At 36.5% G+C, this 21,562-nt stretch overlaps 1 protein-coding gene and 1 long non-coding RNA gene across 3 annotated transcripts; one reads left to right on the top strand and one right to left on the bottom strand.

Moving 5' to 3' along the window:
- The first annotated feature begins 9 nt into the window (after nucleotides 1-9).
- LOC126043854 (uncharacterized) lies at nucleotides 10-17,306 on the top strand. Of its 2 annotated transcripts, XR_007507530.1 has the most exons (5): nucleotides 10-609; nucleotides 1,642-1,755; nucleotides 2,668-2,736; nucleotides 7,094-7,246; nucleotides 17,266-17,306. It is a non-coding gene; the product is annotated as an uncharacterized LOC126043854 (long non-coding RNA). The 2 variants fall into 2 exon arrangements; XR_007507529.1 differs by lacking the exons at nucleotides 7,094-7,246; nucleotides 17,266-17,306 and having other exon boundaries at nucleotides 2,668-2,752.
- Nucleotides 3,010-21,425, bottom strand: ATAD5 (ATPase family AAA domain containing 5). Its single transcript, XM_049812753.1, has 23 exons — nucleotides 21,183-21,425; nucleotides 18,425-20,226; nucleotides 17,996-18,083; nucleotides 17,237-17,401; nucleotides 16,568-16,706; nucleotides 16,002-16,086; nucleotides 15,348-15,529; nucleotides 14,363-14,520; nucleotides 13,899-14,052; nucleotides 13,362-13,655; nucleotides 13,092-13,188; nucleotides 12,149-12,231; nucleotides 11,885-12,030; nucleotides 11,613-11,763; nucleotides 10,992-11,162; nucleotides 9,859-9,977; nucleotides 8,865-8,958; nucleotides 8,567-8,631; nucleotides 7,463-7,643; nucleotides 6,530-6,717; nucleotides 5,369-6,234; nucleotides 4,059-4,223; nucleotides 3,010-3,871 (listed from the first exon to the last, which is right to left on the bottom strand). The coding sequence occupies exons 1-23, from the start codon at nucleotides 21,246-21,248 to the stop codon at nucleotides 3,793-3,795; spliced, it is 5,538 nt and encodes a 1,845-aa protein (XP_049668710.1). The 5' UTR covers nucleotides 21,249-21,425; the 3' UTR covers nucleotides 3,010-3,792.
- Nucleotides 21,426-21,562: the final 137 nt, after the last annotated feature.

Here is a 21,562-nt window from a genome sequence, read left to right as displayed (position 1 = left end):
GCGGCAAGGTCCGCGGCGGCGCCGGGCGGGGCCAGCCCGGTGAGAGCCCGCCCGTCCCTCTCCGCGATAGTGCGAGTGAGGCGAGTCGGCAGCGGCCGGTACGAGGCGATTTCTTTGCCCAGCGCTGAGTCAAGGCGAGGGTAGGGGTTGGGAGTTTCTGCTCTGGAAAGTCATTGCTAAAGGTCCTGCTTGCAGGAGGAGGGCTCATCCACGCACCTAACAGGTTTGCCTCAACTCCACCTCAGGTTCGTCTCTAAAATAATAATAATAAGAAAGCCTGCTACGTACCGGAACGGTCTCTGTTCACCAGACGTCGATCAAAGCATTGGTATCGCAGAGAGCAGGCGAGTTAACGCTCTCCTCAGCAGAGCTCTGCCACCCTGCAAGCGCTCAACACGGTATCGGAGAAGGAGCTGTGCGACACCAAAGTGGCACAAGAAAAAAGCCTGTCAGCATAGTTCATCAGAGGGAAAATGGAGCACTTCAGGATCTGCAAGTCCTAATGAAAACGTCCCTCTTTCAGGAGAAAGCCAATGCCAAAAGGTCCATGACTTCATATTCAGTTTATCTAAGAAAAGAAAAAGACGAAAGAGAAAAATTTAAGATGAGGTAAAGATTTTCAAGAACGTTAATGAAATCAGATAGATTAAGAGTATTCAAGTATTTTCCATTTTACGAGTTTCAGGTTAAACTTAATTTGCATAGTTAACTTGCATTACTATAGTGGACTACTACAGGCGATTCTTCTTCAGTAAAGTTCATGTATAATCTTGTAAAAACACCGTAGATACTTTACAGATGATGAAATACTATACTAGAGATGTATTATCAGTTGAAAGTACTGACACATTTTTTCCATCTTTTTAGGCACTAAATAGCGTTGTACCTTTTATTTTATTTTTTAATATTGTGAAGTCATGAAATAAACAGCAGAATATCTGAAAAGTTGAGTTGTTCAACTATCTACATAAAATCTCTTTTCAGCACTTACCCTGTTGTCATTACAAATCCTGTAAAATAAAAAAAGAGAATCTGTACATTTGCAAAATTGATATTCAAGACAACATATAAACGCACCACCCAAAAAACCTGGGATTGGTCAGTAGCCCCATGATTTTTTTCTTCATGTCATACTCAGATGGTTGAGCTTCAGTGCCTTTCTGCAACTTGCAAGGGACACGTCCTTCCCAGCCCTCATGTCAAGATACATCTTGCCCTGTTTCAAGGCTTTTACAAAGCCTGAGATAGTCTTGCTTGTAAAGAGATCCTTCCATCCTCCTGCTTCTACTCTGCATTAGTATTAATACAGCATATGCTTGCAACAACATACCTAAAGCTTAACTGCTTTTTTCTATATTACTCGTGGGATCGTAGAATAATGTCACTTTCATTTACATTCTAGAAAACAATATTGGAATGACAGTAAAAAGAAAGAAAAGCTTGAAACTTGGCTAAGATTTCAACAAGAGTATCATGTTTCTTGTTTTTTGGTTTTAAATTAGTGTACACCTAGTAATAACTACTGCTTAAATAGGATGTAGAGTCACTGTGAAACTTGAGGGTTTTTTTCTACTTCTGGTTTCACTGAATTCTTTTGTTTAGGTAGATTGCAGCATGAGTTTTGTCTTTTTTCCTTTCCAGGTATCTTCAGTCATCCCCAGGGTACCTGAAGCTGATTTTTACATTTTGGAAGAAACTGCTCCAAAGAGAAGCTTGTTTTTTCTTACGTAATACTTTCACACTGTGGAAGCAATGGTGAGTGCCCTACTACATAAGGCACACAAACTAGCTTGATGGGCAGTATAAAGTACCAAGCAAGGCCCAAACTATTGCAGGAAAACATTCTGAATCAAAGGTAGGCGACTTCTGCAGTACTGGAATGGATCTTGTGAAGCATTTCCATTTAAGCCGAGTTAATCAAAACCAGCCCCAGATCTCTTTCTCAAGACCAGCTGATCCCTCATGGAAACTTGCTTTCTTCTAGCATAAAAGAGATGTTTATACTTGCTACATAAAATGCAACATTGCTAGTTTATCAGAGTTCAAATAAATCATCACAGGTAGATAGACTAACTTTCATTGAAACTAGCTTGAGTTGTTTTTATGTGGTTAATTGCACACAAGTATCAAGAAATGAAATACTTGAATTCCACCTGACATTTTGGACTCCTTTTGGACACCATCGCCTGGAGTTTCTATAAAAAAAAAAAATAATTCTTAAGGCAGTTATTAGAACCAAAGAGTTGACTTCAAAGGGAAGTTAAGTTGTCTCCCATTGCTTTCTACTTCATGTCTTTTAAATTACCCATGAATTTCCTAAAATAATAATACTTTATAGGGCCTGTTTCCAATTTATGTAGGTCCCCACTGTAACCTAGTTAGATTGAGATTGCCTTTATAAAGCAGTGAACAGATATACTTTTACTTTTTTATTTTTAAAAGTTTTAAATTTTTATGTATTTATTTTTACAAAAATATACAGGAGTTGCTTAGACCATTGATACAATAGAACCCATTAAGATTTTAACAGCCACCGCTTTATTTCATTCTTATTTGATAATTCTGGGCTACAGAAAGAGTAAGCTATAAAGATTATTATCTACAATGCGGAAGCTTAAAATAATTTACTGTTTTCATAAATATTTCTCATTCCTGAACATCTTTTAGACATGAAAAATATAAGATGAGAACAGACTGTACTAGAAAATGGCCTTCCTCATTATTACAGACATTGAGGTAAGTGGAATACCACTGCATGGCACCAATCTGACTCAGTTTGAGGAAGAAAAACAGTCCAACTGCAATATAAAAGGTGGAAGAGTACATGGTTGAAATATTTCCAGTTAGAAAACCCTTAAACATCATCTTTATGGACTGAAAACATTAAGTTTTAGGAGTCTTACTTTTCATACAACAGAAATATTCAGAATTGTAGCAAAGTCTTACAAATTTATTGTCATATAAAACCAGATTCAATCACAAATAATCAGGCTGAAGTCTTGTCAAATACAAAATGAAGTATAAAAATAGAACACAATATACAAGACTAGAAGTAGTTAAATATTACTGAAACTGAAGTAACACTGGAATAATTATTATTTACAAAATCTTGCCTAATCTCTGAGACCATTTTGAGCTACAGTAATCATTTCTCTACCTTTTTAGGAGATTAACATGCAGATTTGACAGCTGTAAATAATGAAATGAAATGACTGTATACAAATATATGTACATTGAGGCATAGTGCTTTATAAAGACTTTGTTACCCAATCATTATTGTGAAGAGTTGTTCATAGTCATTTACACTTTAGAAGACTTGTCCATTCTCTCCCTGCCCCCTCCAACCCCGAGTTATTCAACACTTAACTGGAACTTCAGAAAGAAACAAGCTTATTTTAAGAAAAGTGTCTCCTCAGAAAAAAGCATCTTTGCTGTGGAAGTTGTGACAGTTGGTCATTACAAAAAGACTTCTTGCTATGTGATACACAAATTACAGAGAAAGATAGTATGAAGTAGTCCCCATTGATTAGTCTGTGCATTTAATATTATAAATGCACTTATTGGACAAGCACCAAACCCACCCACATTTCAGTTGTGGAGAGCAGTATCATGACAATAGATATATACATTATTTTAAATACTTATAGAAATTTAATATACAAATGGCTCTGAATATACAATAAAATAATGTGGTTAAAAAAAGAATTAAAAAAAAAATAATAAAAAAAAAAAAAATCAAACTATGGTGAGAATACCACCATCAGGCACAAAGTATTTCTGGTGTTAGCAATTTTAAGGGAAGTCCAAAGACAGACCATTTATCATTTGTCTGGGTATTTCAAGATGAATCCCTTCAAGATAATGCAAGAACCTATAAAAAGAAAAGTAGAAGTGACTATAAGGGGACAAAGTTATTTCCAAATAAGAGGTAACACTTTTATTATTTGGAGAGGCAAACGTTCACCTTTGTCTAGAATTATTTGACAAAGTATTTTATTAAAGTTTGTAACTACCTTGTATATTGAAATGTAGCAAGATTTAAGAAAACCAAAACATACCTTCTTTTAGTCTTCCCTTGCTCTTTAAGCTTCTCAGACCTACAGATACTGCGAAGAGTGGGGAGGTATTCAAGTATGCTGGCTTGCTTATTACCCAGGTTTAAAGGACTTCTGGAAAATACAGTTCTGATGGCTGCCAGCCTCTTCTGTGCTTTTTTGTGAATGCTAAAATGGAGAATGAAACTTTATTGTTTCTTGTTCAAGAATGTGCAGTCCCTATTTTGTTCCTTTATGATCAAATCCACTGGTTTAAAAATCTTTTAAACATACTTATGTCCAAAACTGTGTCCCAATGGATTAGATGCCTGCAACTTCTGATTGTGTGTTGCCTACACAGCACCCCACAGCTGCACTCAGACCAAAACATGAGGGACCGTAGTTTGTTTGGCCAATGCTCTTAGCTTAACTATGGAGTCTAACCTGGGGAGGTCTTCACAATCTAGTTTTGTATGTGAGGTTTAGTACATCCATCAGATAACGTAACCAAAAGCATCTGTGGTCTTCAAAAATAAAAAGCGTCATGTGATTGGTATTTGCCAGAATGTAAATATCAGAGCCAACATATAACTCATGATATATTGGCCAAACTTGGTCACAGGTTAGATGGTTAGATCCATTTTGACATTGCTCCTCTGGGTACTGACTTACAGAAATAAGAGTCTAACCCATTTACCTATTCAGACACTTGCTTAGGTTTCATTCACCTATTATGCCCATTTCAGGTGTGATGACTTATTTATGTTTAAAAACAATCTTCCATATCCACACTTGCTAGCAGCAATGTATTCTTTGATCTTTTATAATATATTAAGGTTATTCTTCACTAGCATAAGTTACTACAAAAAAATTGCAAGAACTTTGCTCTGAATTTTGTTAGGTCTTCATCAACCAACACCTATGCATTTAAAACAGGCTCAATACAACCAGGCACTGGATGAAAAATTTGCATGTCTAGTACTTGCAGAATCCATTTCAGTCCATCTGTCTCTCTTGATTAGGTTTTTGTTATTCTTTTGGTGGGGGTGGTGGAATTTGTCTGTTCATTTTTAAAGTAAATAGACTAGATTAAGGCTACCATTCCTGAACAACATTATAGTCAGGCTATTCAAACACTTTTGCAGATTGCCAAGCAGTTAATTTAAGCTTATATAAGCAAAGTGAACAACGTATTCCAGCATTTTGAGACATACTGATGTCACTGATATTGGTATGATTGTGTATTCATAGTATCTGAAACAGTCCTACACCCTGTGAAATTCTTCTTTTGACAAAAAACTGCATTACATTCCAGAAATATTAGCAAGTCTTACCTTGAATCAGCTGACTGATTAAAGGATACATAATTTCTTGTGTTTGAAATATGCAAAGTAAGTCCCTCCAGCTGATCACTTTCAGGTGTTTTACTGGTATTTAAAGAAGATTCCAAGTTTTGTGAAATATTAACAAAACATTTGTTAAAACTGAGTGCTTCAATAGCTGCCTTTATTTCACTACAGCTCTGGGAACTCCACCAATCAGTATTTTCTATACTGAATTCATCACAAAGACCATTTTTGATTTTGCCATTTGTCCAATTAAATCCTTCATCTTTAGAAAACTCCAGGGGTTCCTTGGTGTTAGTGTTTACACAGCAATCCAAGAAAGACATGTTCTCCACAAACTCAGTCAGTGAATTCAGACACTGAGAAACAAGAGCAGACCTTTTCTCCTTTGCTGAGGTTTTAGTTTTAATTTCTTTTTCTTCTTTATTCATCAACAATTTTGATTCCTCTTTATTCACTTCAGCACGTGACGTAGGACTATCCGATGGCATAGTTATGAATTCAGCTGAATAGTTGAGTCCAGTATCAAATAAGTCACTATCATCCAATGTATCAAGCCTTTTCTGATTCTTTGTCTTTTTAGACCTTTTTCCAGAGCTACTTCTTCCAGAGCTACTTTTTCCAGAGCTACTTTTTCCAGAGCAGTAACTGTTAGTAGATCTGTTTTTCGAAGAAACTATGGTAGTCCTTTCAAGTATAGAGTTAGAGGCTTCAGAGCCAAGGTCTGAAAGAACTTGCACTGGTAAGGGAAGAATAAGTTCAAGATTACTGTATATAAAATCCACTTTCTTCATCTGGAATTCTGTGAGAAGCTGCATCAATTTATTCCATTTCTCTGTGGTTGTGATTTTGTGCTGTAAAATAATAATAATGAAAAATTTATTAATACATTAAAAACCATTTTTATTTTTAAAAAAATAATTACAGAAAATTGCATACTCCTGGCTTTGTGTTTATGAGGCAAGGGACTGTTTGGCTTGCAGGAGACTGCCCCAGTTCAGATTTTGCTTAATAACGACAGAACCCCCTAATTTCTACAACAAACCTTTTCAAAGAGATTTGCTTCTAAGAAGATGCTATTTATAGTGACTATTACACTCAATTATCTAGCAATCATTCAAAGTATTAGCTAGTCAACTACAAAAATACCTTAAGAAATGTAAACAAATCTTCTGAAGGCAACAGGATATTCTTAAGGCCAAGCAATGTCTCTACACAGCCTGTATCACATTTTGGAAGCTCCTGAAGACATGCATCAACTTGACAAAAATCAGTCTTGGAATCAGTAGACTTTTCAGAATTAATTACGTGATCTGCTTTATTTGTCTCATCTCCTCCTGCACAAAGATAACATGCTTTACTTGAAAAGAAACAATTGCATCATGAAATTGATTTTTCCCCTCTTTACCTCAATTCCTTTTATAAAGGATACTGCTCCACTGCAGTTCTGAAGGAATATAATAACTGAAATAAGTCATCCCCATGCCCATTCATCATCCCCATTTCATTTCTTTGAGTGTTAGCCATCTGCCCGCCCTCCTGTCTCTGCATGTAATCATTTGAAATAGTCTGTTCTTCCTTTCATGCCCTGCTAGTCTCTGTCGCTTGCTCACACACCCACACCTGTTGAGGATACTCTTCCTGTATCCTTTGGGACCAAGTTCTTACCCTTGCTGCCTGCTTGCTAGCTGTCCAATTTATCTCCTTTTTCAGTTCTGCTTCTTCTAGGTGAATTACCTACAACTCAGCTAAATGGATAAAGAACTGCAAACTCCGAGTTGAAGGGAAACTACTGCTGGCTCCCTGCTCTGCCCAATATTGCTACTCAGAAGAGGAAAGGGAGATAATTACATCCCATAATGGCAGGTAATAAACAGGTGCAATAAAAATCAAACTTTTAGTTCCCTATGTATATATACAAGGCTTTGAAGTAGCCAGAAAAAAACCCCAAAACCCTACCCAAATGTTTAGGAGTCTTACAGAAAGTTACCATCTATTCATACGTGTCTAAGGATGGTTTGATTTAATCAAATACATGTTAAGATAGAGAATTTTTTTAAAAACAAAATTAAATCAACCTACCATAATGTGCCAAACATTTGTCTTTCAAGCATCCACCTCCACTTCTAATCCAAAATTGTAAGTACAGAACACTTTGTCTGATATCACAGTTATTTGTAGTTAGCAGAGCAGCTAAGTCTTTTACATCTGTTCGTAGATTCTCAGCCAAACACAGCACTTGAAGATAGCTAGCAGCATTTATCTAAACAAAAGTTAGACAAAGACCACTGAAAACAGCTCTTACCACTCAGACTCAATATGTCACACAGAAATTATTCTATTTATGCTTGCAATAAGTTTTTCCTTTTAATCTAGTTTATTAGATTACAGCTATGTTAACACCTCTGTAGAAAAGCAGAATAGCGTACCAAATCCAAACAGCCCACATCAAAGAATTAAGTTAAATTTAGAAAATCAACTAATTAAAAACAAACAACACACACATATTCTGCTTACGTTCCTGAAACCACATACACCTTGTTTCTCATCACCAGTGAGCAGGTCTTAGTGAACTATATTAATTTTAAAGGTTGGGGTTTTTTTTTTTATTTCTTTCAACTCTGCAACTGTCTGGTAGCCCAAAAGATTTTCAATTTCGCATAAAAAAAAATTCCCATTCTTGAGTTGGTTCCTTCTGTTTCTCATTTATTTAGGTTTTTCATATAACACATAGCTACAAATAAAACTATTTGCTATACAGAATACTAGTGCTTACATTAAAGGAATAATGCATAATATTTGTAGAGTAGTTCCTATACTTTTTAATGAATGAACCACTACAGGCATAGTCAGCCTTCAGATCAAAGCTATTAGATATATCATTTATGAAGTTATTTACTACATCCTAAAAACTAAATTAAGTTATGAAGTGATGTTCTTATTGTAATTCTCTCATATACTAAATGGTTCAGAAAATACATCTTCCAGGCTAGTAATAAAAATTCTACATATAAAGATAAATACATCCTACACATCCTTGCATAAAACTCCAAAAACCAGTCTTCTGATGAAACAGATATATTACATCAGATAAATATAAATCTACACCAACATTTAAATTTCAAACTTAAATTATCTGACAATTACTTGCTTCGGACATATCTGCATTTCTAAACACAGACTTACCAAGGAAGGGGTTCTAAAATTGATCTCTTCAAAATAGCCATCAAACATTAAGCTGAATGTTGGATCTATATAAAGAGATATCAGCAAACTGTCACGACATTATGTTCAAAACTAATTATTTTCTTTACCCATTAAAGCAGCCAGTATCTTTATTCAAATACTAAAATACTCACTTCATAGTCTCCACACATTTAATTTTACATTTAGGAGCTGTATTCAACCATCACCATTTAAGCCATCTTATTGAAAGAGGCTCTTCTGTCTGTAAAGCCTAATTTCCATAACAAACACTACTTACCATTGGTAGTAAGAATTACAGGTCTTTTTGCAGTTGCCATGAATGTCTTTACTGCACTTAGAAATCCTGCATCTTCATCAAATATTATATCTACCTATAGAAGACAAATGAAGTGCAAAATATCAATAGCTTTAACAATAGCTACAGGCTGTGAATGCAGTCACACTGATAACGACCAAGTAAGACTTAACATTAATACAGATTTCTTGAACGTGCATGGGCAATGACAGTATGCATGCTTCAGGTAAAGTTCACTTGTTAGCACACGACACTTTGATCACCATCTTCCATGCTGAAGCTTACAAAATCACAGACTGGTTGAGGTTGGAAGGGACCTCTGGACGTCACCTTGTCCAACCTCCCTGCTCAAACTGGGTCACACAGAGCAGGTTGGTCAGGACCACGTCCAGATGGGTTTTGACGTTTGTTTTTTCTTTTTAATAGAATTGCACCAGTGATCTGTAGGATCAACCCACATTTGGCAACATTGCTGTACCTCCTTTATTTACTTGAAATAACATTCTTGGCTGCAATTTTGTATTTTTAGTTTAAGACTCAAAGACATTTTTGGGCAAGAGGTTACAGAAAAGAAGAATTTAGTGTGGGCTTAGATATTGTAATTACTGGGGTGTTAATGGCGACTTTTAAAGTGTCTCAGTGCATGTAGGTAGAGTAAAATTATAAACCAATACTTTTGACATAATCAAAGGAATTAAATTAGCAGAATCCTGCAAACTTTTCCAACAGTGAACAACTGTTGATAGATGATAATTTATTTATCTTTTAAAATAACTTTGTAAAATAGTGATCCATGGTTAAAGAAGTACTCATGAGGATGAAATCAGTAAACACTGAATTAATTTTTAAGAAGCTGATAATCCTCGCATTTGAGTCTACCTAGAAGTCTCAAGGAGGAAGAGAAAAAAAAGTTAAATTCTTTAAACATAATGAAAGGACATATTGCTCACATCAGTATATTTCACATGAATTTTACCTCTTCAAAAAGAATGAGAGATGTTGCACTTTTTCTATTGTGTTCTCCTCCTTCTACTTCTTTGTTTATTGGCTTCATTTGAGCATCTTTCTTTTCTTCACATGAATCCTGAGTATTTCCTGCAGATGGGCAAAGAATTGAGCAAGAAATATGGGAGGACTGAAAACATTTAATAGGCATTCTAGACACTGGTTTCAAAACCACTCCATGTACAAACTGCTTAAGAAAATTTACACTGACACAAAAACTTAGAAATGTGACCTACAACCTTTTCTGATGCATCTTGTTTAAAAGAAAAGTGCAACAAATTTGCTGGGAATTCAACTGTGTTTGGTGAAGGGCTGACTATTTGTAAAATTAATTCTGCACATAACCTGTTTGTGACCTATGATGTCTTGGGGGCATGCAGTAGATATAAGCCCTTCAAGACAGTGCAATATGACAAGGACTGGACTCGATTGGCCTAATTCTATCCAGCACTTTGCTCATGCATTCCCCTCTACTGTTTATGCAAAAATACTGGTTGTCCAAATATATTATTTCCTTTTTTAAAAATCTGTCTTTAAGGCTTCCAGATCCCATGAAACATTTGAAAATGTACCTTCCAATGTTAAGAGACTCAAAGATATCAGTGTGCCCTTCTATGTATTAAAATCCACAGTAAGTAATCAAACATTTATTGGCTTTACAGGACCTCTTAATTCTGTGGCAGTCATTTTGAGATAGATAGATAGATATACACACCACCTAGCACAATGACCATTCCACACCAATCTGAAACAGGCACTGATACAGCATAAAGGGGTTTTTCTAGAGACAGTTTTCAATTTATCTTCTCTTACCTAAATGCTTGGGGGGGGGGGGGGGGGGGGGAGGGAACCCAAACCCAAACAACTAAGGAAAGCCTACTGAAATTCAGATTGTCTGTACCCTAGTTAACTCTCCTGTAATACAGAATAATGACAACTTCCTATATAGTTAAGTGTACCTGAGATGCATTACATTATTCTTGCTGGCAGTTAGAGCATAGTAAGTGTGCTCTACTCTTTTCTCCACACAGCTCCACATATATAGTATTACAGTATAGCTTTTCCATCTTCAGAGGTAAATAATTATTAAATAGTGATACCCACCTTTGTTTTTTTCTTGAGATGTTACTCCTCCATCGTTACCTTTACGTTTGGAAGAAATTTTGAAATAGTTTGCAAGTGTTTTAGGGGGTAAGCTTCGTTTTAATCCTGCTCCTTTTGGTGACAGTGGAGGTTTTCTTGGTGAAACAACTTTCTTTGGAGAATACATTTTTTCTGCAAAATATATTTTATGTTAAACTTAAGCCGGAAATGTAATCTCAGACTGACATTTCTCAGGCAAATTTAGAGCAAATCTCAGTTTTGTATCTAGTACAGGACAGGTTTACTGTGCTGATTTCTCCTTGTTTTACTTTTCTCCTGTTATAGGGAATGCATCCTGTTCAGCTTTCTATACAAGTGCTATAGCACTTACTCCACCAGTACAGAAATAACTTAAGATAATCAAGAGTCAGTCAGCTTGATAAAGTCATGATTTAATTTGGTATGTAGTTGCGTTAACCAACAGAGCATTTCTTGTTATTATGGCCAGATAAGCTGAAATTTGCTACCTTTTTTAAACAGCTGATGTCTAAAAATTGTTTGGGGAACTCAGTTCCTACAACAAAACAAACAAAACGAAAACCCCAACCGAACAAAAAACCCAGATATAACCAGGAAACTTACTTGGTGACTTGGCACTGCTACAGCTGTTAAAAAAGCAAGGCTTATGTGCATTAATGCCTTTTTTGTCCACCTGATGAGACTGAGTAGCTTCTTTTAGTTGAGACAGTATCTGTCTACCATTACGCTGACAAGAGGCATTAACTTCAAATATCTGCAATGGTATTTAATTTATATATTAAAAAAATATATATTTAGACATCCTGTATTACAAGTGCTTTCATATCACTAGTTACAAATAAGAAAAATAGCACCAAGGAAAGGACTCCACAAACCTTAAAACCAAGCTCCTGAGCACAAGCATATACTGCAGCAGTTTTCCCCACTCCTGGTGGGCCAGTTATCAGAACTGTATTGCAAAGACTAGTCTCTTCCTCAACATCAGATTTATTCTCTTTAAAGTCAAGGCTGTCCAAAGAATCTGTAGAATTATTTAAAAGAAAAGGAAGGAATGTTCAAACCATTATCAATTCATGTCATTTTTACACCAACTTGAACCAACAAGAAGCTATATATATTATTTCCAATTCTAGCAGCACCTTGATGCTCTTTGTCCTCCTTTTCCCCTTTCTGATTTCTTTTTTCTTCCCAATCAGCTCTTTTTTTCCATTCTTTTAACCAACTATAAAAGGAAAGAACAGAACAATAAAAATTACTACTGAATAAAGTGAACCGAATTCAGATGGAACAGAACATAAAACTAGGGGACATCAGCCACTTGATAAGTTTCTGAAAGGGGTAACAAGTCCTTTCAGATAAAAAAAAAAAAAAGAACAAAATTGTTCAGAGTTTGTTTGATCCTTTTGTAAAAAAGGATTCCTTCTTCATTCTCTGTTCTATTAGCTGATTGGTATAAAACCAAGGCAATTAGTGAACCACATAAACTGTGGAAAATGCTTTATCATTTGATGGATCTTTAAATTCTGCATAAGAGCCACAACAATAACTTAAACTCACACAGCAAATGTAACTAAAAGCACAATATATTGTATGGACTTGAGCACTGAATTACTGTCAAAAGTGGAGGCAGTGCATGAAGATGACGATCAGGCATGCTTGTAGGGAAGTATGGACAAGGACTGGTAAGTTGCTATCTCTCATTCATAGTGTGTAAGCTTAAATAACCTGACAAAAATAATTTTTACTCAAATGGTAACAGCATTAATTACTTAAGTATTTCATTCTATCCCACAGCCTAATGTAGCATTTCACGTGTGTTTTTGTTTTGTACTACGTCATACAAGCTACTGAGGTATTACCATAGAAGAAACTATGACCAAAAGATCTTTCTTTTGAAAAGACCAACTGACAATTTGTTTCTGCAACTTTTTGGAAGTAAACCAAAACAAAGGCCACAAACATACACCCTGTAAATCTTATTCAAGCATAGTGTGAAATAACTGACTTCACCTCTTTGAGCATAATCAAGTAACAGGATGTTTTGAATTATTTTAAGAATGGATCCACGCTCTCACTTCTGACCTGTGTAGCCTTTCAATTTCTTTCTTGTTCCCCACAAGTTCACTGGAATCTTGAGGCTGATATTTTTCTGTCCAGAGCATGTCTTCCTTTTCAACACCTACAGAAGAAAATACCCATTTTTAAATAGTTCTTCATGCAAGAGAGTTGATCAAGTCTAATAGAATATTAAGACTAGATATGATTTTTGCATCGCAGTGGAAAGTTGAAATACATCATATATACATTCCCTCAGTGCAAAGAGAATTAAAGTCGGTCAGGAAATGCAGTTACCTGAAAGTGCATTTGGCTCTGATAAATATTCAGTGTCTCCTGTCATAACATCTGGTTTCTGGGTCTTGTTTTTTCCCAAATGCGTTGCTTGTCCTGTTTCTGCTTGTTTTTCTCCAGATATGTGAGAAATAAGGTTCCTGGAAACTCTGGATTTTATTTCCATCTCTGTACCTTCAATTCGTTTTCTTCTTTTTGATTTGTGGTCTTCTGTTTCTTTCCTTTTCCTCTTAGTTTCCTTCCAATTGTCAGAATGTTTCTGATTTACCTCAGAATTTGCAGTACCATCTCTGCTTTCTAAGAGAGGAGGGGAAAAAAAAAAATTACATCCTTTTAAAATTTCAAGCTATGTCCATTACAACCGTACGTTTGTTTAAGCCATATTTGAAGATTTTGGTCAAAATGACCTAAAATGTGAGGACCAATTTATTTCCACCAACAGTATTCCTTCACTGAAACATTTCTGGAAATTCCAAGTTGCCTTTTTATGGCAGAGAGAGTGTGAGTGTGTATTTATTTTTCTCTATGTGGATTACTAACCTTGTATACTGTTTTCAAAACCCAACCATTCTGTTTGCTTTTTCAGAAACTTGTAGAAGTATTTTCTCACAGGAAATTGAGAATTAGAAGACATGATCTCATCTAGTAAATTTTTCCTGAATGTATCAGGAAAAACTGGTCGGTGGCCAGAAAGCTGTAACACACACAGAAAAAAATTATTACTTGAAAATATTACACAGAATAACAATGACAGTTTTGCATAATTTAAATTGGTAGCTGTCTTGTTAAACCCATAGATTGATAGAAAGCCTTGAGAACTGTCTAATGTTACGATGCAGAATGGCTAATTCACATACAAGAAAAAAAATAAAAATAATTCAGGTCCGACACAGATTCAAACTACAGCATTTTTTAAAACAATGGAAGTCCTAGCAAGTAACAAAACAATTTCAATTTTCTTTTCATTTTTCTTGTAATATAAGCCCCCATTTTAAAGTACTAACCACAGGCGCAGAACATTTTCCAGTTAGTTTTGAATTCACAGTGGAAAATTCACCAAGTGAGAGAGTGATTTTTGTGACATTAGTGACTTCAGTATTCAGTTTCCTTAGCTTAGTTAGTAGAGGACACGATGGTGATTTCAATTTCCACAGTGGATAACCTACAAAAGAACCCCCACAAAAAAACCAAACAACAAGAGGAAACTTTTGTTAACAAAACAGAGATACAGCCGGAGACAAAACCATCCCACAGTAAAGAAGAAGAAACACTCTTTTAACTACAACTTTATCATGTCAAAGCCAAGCTTATTTAACTTACACTGCATCAACTTTTTATCTTTATTAATTCCACCTCCACAAGCAGAACAAATTTGCACATTTTTGCATACAGCACTTCTCCAGTAAGTTGCTCCTGGGCTCTGCTCGCTCTAAATAACAATCTCTGCCCTCACCGGCTCTCTGTAGGACAGATGCTCACCAAGGATTTTGTTTGATTATTGGTTGGTTTGCAAATATAAACTCTGTTAAGTGCTATTCTACCTTCTGCTTTTCTGTCATTCCCTTTTCGTAAGAACATTGTAGCACATTCCTTCACTTAGTGGAAAGAAATGGGCTGTTCTTTTTTCTTTTGAGAAATATTTTGCCTTTGTCAGAAGGAAAAGGTTTCTGCCCCAATCAGTCCAACATGATCTTTATTCTCCAAATTGAAACTTGAAAGACTAATTTTTTTGACTAAATATTAAGAATTTTGCATCCCCACCCATAAATGTATCTGTTACTTTAGCATCAATTTAATTTGTAAACTGTGTATTCAAAAAACATCTCACTGGAAGCTTGTAAGTTTTGTTTTCTTACTGTGACACAAAACAAGAGGAAACTATCAATTATTCCAGTCATAAAAGTAAGTTCTGCTGTTCAAATTTCTTTTCTGCACAGATTTACTAGAAATTATTATATACATTTACAGAATGGCTGAACAAAAGCTTACAGTCATCCTTCTGCTGTACATGGACAACAGTCTTAAAACATGAACTTGCAATAGAGTATGCTTCCATTGCTGCTGCTTTCTTTGCAATCTGTTTTTTCAGTGACTCTGGCAATCCACTCATCAAGAATTCACGTTTTGCTCTGAACTGATCATCATCTTGAGAATTTTCAGATGCATCTTGACTTTATGAAAATAGACATGAACAACAACAAAAAAATCATTAGAACTACCAACTATATAAGGCTTACAACAGAATTTAATATTCACTTCTACACACGAGTTAAAAACAGTCTGGAAGAACTGCTAAAATTAATTTAAATGTAGAAAGTTCACATTTAATTTTAAATTCTGTGTTAGAGATTTGAATTAAAAATAATCCTCTTTGGTTTTGTATTTTTATATGCAGTTTAGGATTTCTTTTTAATCAGTCATCAACTACATTTTCAACAGTCTAAAATGGCTCAACAGTGGTTGAAGAAACAACTGGCAAAAAAAGCCCCCAAATTTTGCAAGCAGATTAACATATTGATCAGTATAAAAACCATGGGCATTTATATCACATTTTGATAAGTGTATTTAAATTTGTAAAATGAAAGTTAAAGTAACCTTGAAATGTATTTTGGTTCTTAAGCAACTGCAATCTTGAAAACTGACCTGCTTTCATCAAAAATCACAATTGGTTCACCTGCAGAGTTCTGAGCATTTCTGCCTAAGAAGGAAGGTGGATATCCCAGTTTTCCTTTAAGAAGAAAAAAAAATAATGATTAGATTAGCACTGATATAGCATTCTAACCTTACTTCTCTGCTTACTATTTATATGTTCCATTTAATAACATTAGGGAATCTCCTTTTCTTAAGGGAAAGCTGAGTATTTTACCAAAATTCATTATAGTTTTATTTCTAGTTATTTCATCATTATAGACATTATTCTCTGTAACATTAAAAAAAAACCACCTTAAATTAGAACACAACAAAACATGGTGTACAATTGGCTGTTATTCAAACAAACAGTTTTCCCCGAATGAAGAAAAATCAAAGCAGCACGTGTAAATAACCTCTGCACTATTAACTCATGTCATAAAAATAAAAGGTATATATTGGAATATTATATAAAAACATCAGAAGGAAAGATGAATGTACTGCAAAGACAGTTTTATAAAATAGTTATAATAGTCAATAACTGTAATAAATATTAAACATGTCCAGTAAAACCCAATTACCGTTTGAGTTCTTCGCAGCCTTCGAGTTTCTAGACTTTTTCCCCAAAACATCATTTAAGCTCCGAAGATTCTTTTGCTTCACATTCTGCACTGTAGCAGTGGTATTAGTCAGGCTTGAATCTAAAATTACTACCGATTCCTAGAAAGCAAGCAAATAAAATAAGAAAGGAAACAACAACTTTTCCTCCTTTATTAACAATACAATTTAGTGATCAGTACTGAGAAAACCGAAGAAACTGCTAGAGAGCTTAGAAGTTAGCAAATATAATTTGAAGATTATACAATACTTCTATTACTGTTTACACAGAAAAAGTATATAGAATAAGATCTCCAATATATAAACAACAGCCAGAATTACTCTCATTTAAATTTAAATGTCTAAAATATACACATTTGAAACAGACAGATACCTTGACTGTCCATTAGGAAAGAGAAAGAGTCATTTCTAAAGTGTGACCATCCAGTGCATGTTATAGATCTGCATTAGGATCAGCTTTCCAGGCTATGCCTGGCAGTTACTTTACTATTTGACATTGACTATACCACTGCATAGATACCTACCTTATTTGATTCTTTAAAAGAAACGTTTGCGATGTAAGAAACATTTTTGTTGCTTAAATGAATCACAAAAACATCAAAATAATCCCCCCCCCAAGTATACAGGCTTACTTCATTTTCTTGTAATTTTTTCTTTTCAGCAAGAGCTTGCTGTCGAGATGAGCGCCTCACAGGAGTTGGTAAGTCTTCATTAACCTTTGATCTATTATGCCGTATAGCCTTTGCTTTTTCAATCAGCTGTTTCGCTTTGGATATATTTTTAGAAGTAGAGCTTATCTGTTAACAAAGTACAAAAGAACCAAAATACCTGGCAATTAACAGCAATATATTCGGTAAGTATTTCACATATTAATATAATTTTTCACATTCATAAAAGCATATGATTTTTATAAAATTTTACTTGTATCAAAAAGAAAATGAAAGCTTGGGAAAGAGGAGCAAACCAAGATGATATAAATACTTTTCAAAAGGGAGTGAGAGCCCTAGAAGGGGATCCTCCAATTTGTCCACAGAACAAATGAAATATGGGCAGTGACGTTCTTAAGCCCAAGCTATTCTGCTGTGCCCAAACACTAGGTCCCATCCTGAGAACCTGCAGAATACGAGCACACTATTTTATTGGATTTTTATGTTATGTTATGAAAAGCAGATTTACACTAATAAAACATATTTTAAAATCTAAGGTACAGTAACCATACTAGAAACTATCTCAAATGCTATCATAAATCACAGCAATAGTATCTTTCCATAGGGCACGTGAGAACTGTCTTACTGTATTACATTAGACTGTTACACAATACTGAATATTAACACAATTATAAGCATATAGTAAATGACAAATACTGAAACATAAACTGTTACATAGATTACCTTTATATTTTTGGAGTTAAACTCTTCATTTTTCATCATTCCAGCTTTATTTGATTTTGTAGTCACACTGATACGTGTAAACCTCATTCTAATTAGGGAAAAAAGTATTATGAAATTATTACTTTATGATAAAGGGAAATGTTACTCTCAATCTCATTTTCAAAAGCTTTTAAAAATACAGTGTTGCAAACAGTAGCAACCCTCCTAATTGGTGGTTGTTTGGGGTTTTTTTTGGTTGTTTGGGGTTTTTTTAAATGTCTTTAGTGCAAGCACATTTATAGAGTCAACTTTGGTTCTTCTGTATTATTACCCACCATGATCAGTATTCATGCAGCTTTGGTATGCATTCCAATCGAATTATGTCTTACTCTTAAAATACTTGGAAGAAATCAAACTGCAAAAAGGTAGAATATACTCTAAAATGTTTACCTTATTGGGCTGTTTCCATCAAAGGGCATGGTAATCACCTCAGCTTTATACACGCTACTTTTCTTCAAGGATCGTTTGCTTACTTTTGGTGTAGATGTCTGTAAAGGACAGCTACTTAATTCATCTTCAGAGAAGGCATTTCTAATCCTGTTTTTTTCGGGTGTAACGTTTTCTGATGTTTTGATTTTCTTCTGCCTTAAACTCCTCCTTAACTCATTCACTTTTGGACTTGATGAAATCCTTACATCTAAGGTGTTTTCCTTAGTAAGGACATTAGCTCCCGAGTCCTCATCTTCATTATAATTGCTAGTATTCGGGACATTCTCTTCCTTAGTTTCTGAAGCTTTCCTCCTTCTGTTTCCTTTTTTCTGAAACTTTTTAGGTCTTTTGGTTTTAGTTCTCTTGCTTTCAGGACCAGAACGTGTATATTTCTCCACATAATCTTCTGGTACTCCACTTCCTAATCCTTTATTTGAAGCAATGTCATCTTCAGGTCTTTCTTTTTCTTTTGAAGACTTTCCAATGTCTTGCTTTTGTTTTCCAGGACCCTTTTTAACTCCACTTTTTATTACATGTGATGTTGGTTGTCTAAACGCCTTCATAAACTGATGCCTTTCTTCCAGAGTACATTTTGGCTTCAAAGAATCTGACCCTGCAGTCTCTAGTACAGCTAACTCCAATTCTTCTTCCTCAATAACTACATTAGATTTTCTTTTCTGAGTAACCTGTTCAGTTTGTTCATTGTCCAAGAGGGGTGGGCTACTTTCTTTTTCCCCTACACATCCCTTCTGCTTCAAAAAAATGGAAGCTATTTTCTTAGAGCCTTTTTGATCCTTACGTAATGGAGCTAATTTGGGGGGAATGGAATGAACTTGGGCAAGGACAGTTACTGTTCTAAGTGGTAGCTGTTGAGATTCCTCACACTTTTCTGGGTCACTAATACTGTCACTTTTGTCAGTTTCATTTGCTGTAGCAGAATTGTCCATTGTTGGCTTTGTGTCTTCTTCAACATGATCTACATTATCTTCTTCCTGACTCTTCAAGAAGTCCTCAAATGACACTGTTATTATACTATTATTTACCTGTGATGTTGTATCATCCGTATGAACTGCAAAACTGGAATCACTAATAGTAGCATCACACTCTGCTATTGTAGGAGATACCATCTTTTTCTTATCTTCAGTTTCCTTTTTACACTTTTCATTCAGCTCCTTTTCAGCTGAAAAACTTTCAGACAAATCCATATCTACTTTGTGCTTCCTTTTCCTTGATTTTCTTATCCTATTTTTTATTCCATTTATTTCAGAACCAACTTTCTTTGCATTTTTTCTGTAGACGACAGCATCTGAGAAGTTCTCGCTTTGCACATCACCTTCTGCTGATTGTCTTGCACATTTTTCGTCAACTAAAGTACAAGTAGCAATAAAATTGTTACTGTGTTGTTTCAGTCCTGTTGTTTCTCTGCTGTCATCATGACTAATTTCTGTTTCATGCTCATTCTCAGATCCTTTAATCTCTCTCAGCTTATTATTTAAATTAGCTTTCTTCCCTTTCCTCTTCCGCTTTAAGAGTGGTTTAAAAGGTGATTTACAGTCTTTGTCATCAGCATCCAATGGTGTTTTATTTTCTCCAGCTACAACTGGTAACGTAGCTTTCTCAGTTACAGATGTCTTTTTAAAATAATCCAATATATTGTTGGGTTTCGGTGGTGACAACACTTTGTCCACTGGTTTTGCTAATGGTGAAAAGTATCTTGTGATTGTTTTTACAGAAGTATCCTCCTCTCGCCGTTTCTTGCATGGCTATAAAGAAGTTCAACATTAATCACAGTTTTCAAAAACTTAAGATGACTTAGTATGGTAATATAACGAAGTACAGTATCTGCAGTATATATTAGTGACACTAGTACTTTTTCAGAGGATAAAAAACTCACGCCAATGCACCAAGACTGTGTGCACATCAACTTTATGTTTTCAAAAGCCATCTAAGCTTGAAATAAAGATTCAGCCATTTCAAATAAATAAAAATCCTGTTCTGAAACTTTGAGACCGCCAAAACGGAAAGTGACCACAAGGTCTTTGGAACAGCTGTGCAGACATTTCGTAACACTAGAGTTAAGAAGGTCTACTTCTTCAGTTCAGATGATCTCTACCTATTGGTTACCTTGAGATGTTCGCCTGAGCATTTGTAGAGCGCTTAACAGAAAATTCCTACATCACTTAGAGATATACAATCCTACCGTAAACATCTAAAATGTCTTAAGAAGAAAGCATACCTTTAAAGATACTTGAGAAAACGAATACAAGAGAATTCATATCATAATCCGAACCGTAAAAGAGAATTTATTCGCACGACCCCGAGAAAGACGGCTCACAAAGACTTTCATAACTCTCCTAGTTTATTGAAAACCGAACTCTTCCGAAATCGCATCCTCCGAGACGGAGAACACTTTTTCCCAAAGCTACCGGGGACTCCGCTGAGGTGCCCCTTCAAGAAGGCGTTTCATGACAGCTTTGGGCCGCGGGCTGCGAGCGAGGGCGCGGAGCCGGGCACCGGGCACCGGGCACGGCAGCCGCCCCGCAGCGCCCAGGCGGCGTTTCCCGTCGTCCCCCCCACACGCCCCAGACGCTCTGTGTCAAGCGCCGACGATAAAGGGTCGCCGTCCGCCCAGGCCGCCCCGCCAACACCGCCGCCAGCCCCCCCGCCTCATCTCCGCCCTCACGGCGCGGCCCCCCCCGGCCCGCCTCCGCGTCCCCACCTGAGCGTCGCCGTCTTTCCCGGGGAGGGAGGCGGCCGCCGCGGCCACGGCGACCCTGCCCACCATGCCCCGGACGCTGGCGGGGAGCGGAGCCCTCAGCCGCGGGGGGAGGCTCGCCCTATCGCCATGGAGCGGGCCCGCCCGATGGCCGCCGCCGCCGCCGCCGCCGCCGCCTGACAGGAGCGGGAGGCAGGCGGGCAGAAAAGCGCGCGCGGGACAAGATTCGGACCTCCGCGCGGAAGGGGGCGGAGCCACGGCGCCCCCACGTGACCCGCCGGCGGCTGCCAACGGCCGTCCGCTCTCTACCCTCACGTGACGCGGGCCCCGCAGCCGGTCAGCCCGCCCCTTCACCGCAAGCCCGGTCACGTGCCGGGGGAGCC

This window comes from Accipiter gentilis, chromosome 10 (genome assembly GCF_929443795.1).
Source record: "Accipiter gentilis chromosome 10, bAccGen1.1, whole genome shotgun sequence".
Taxonomy (NCBI): domain Eukaryota; kingdom Metazoa; phylum Chordata; class Aves; order Accipitriformes; family Accipitridae; genus Astur; species Astur gentilis.
The sequence above is the reverse complement of the archived record's forward strand: the minus strand, read 5'-3'. Positions and strand labels throughout refer to the sequence as shown.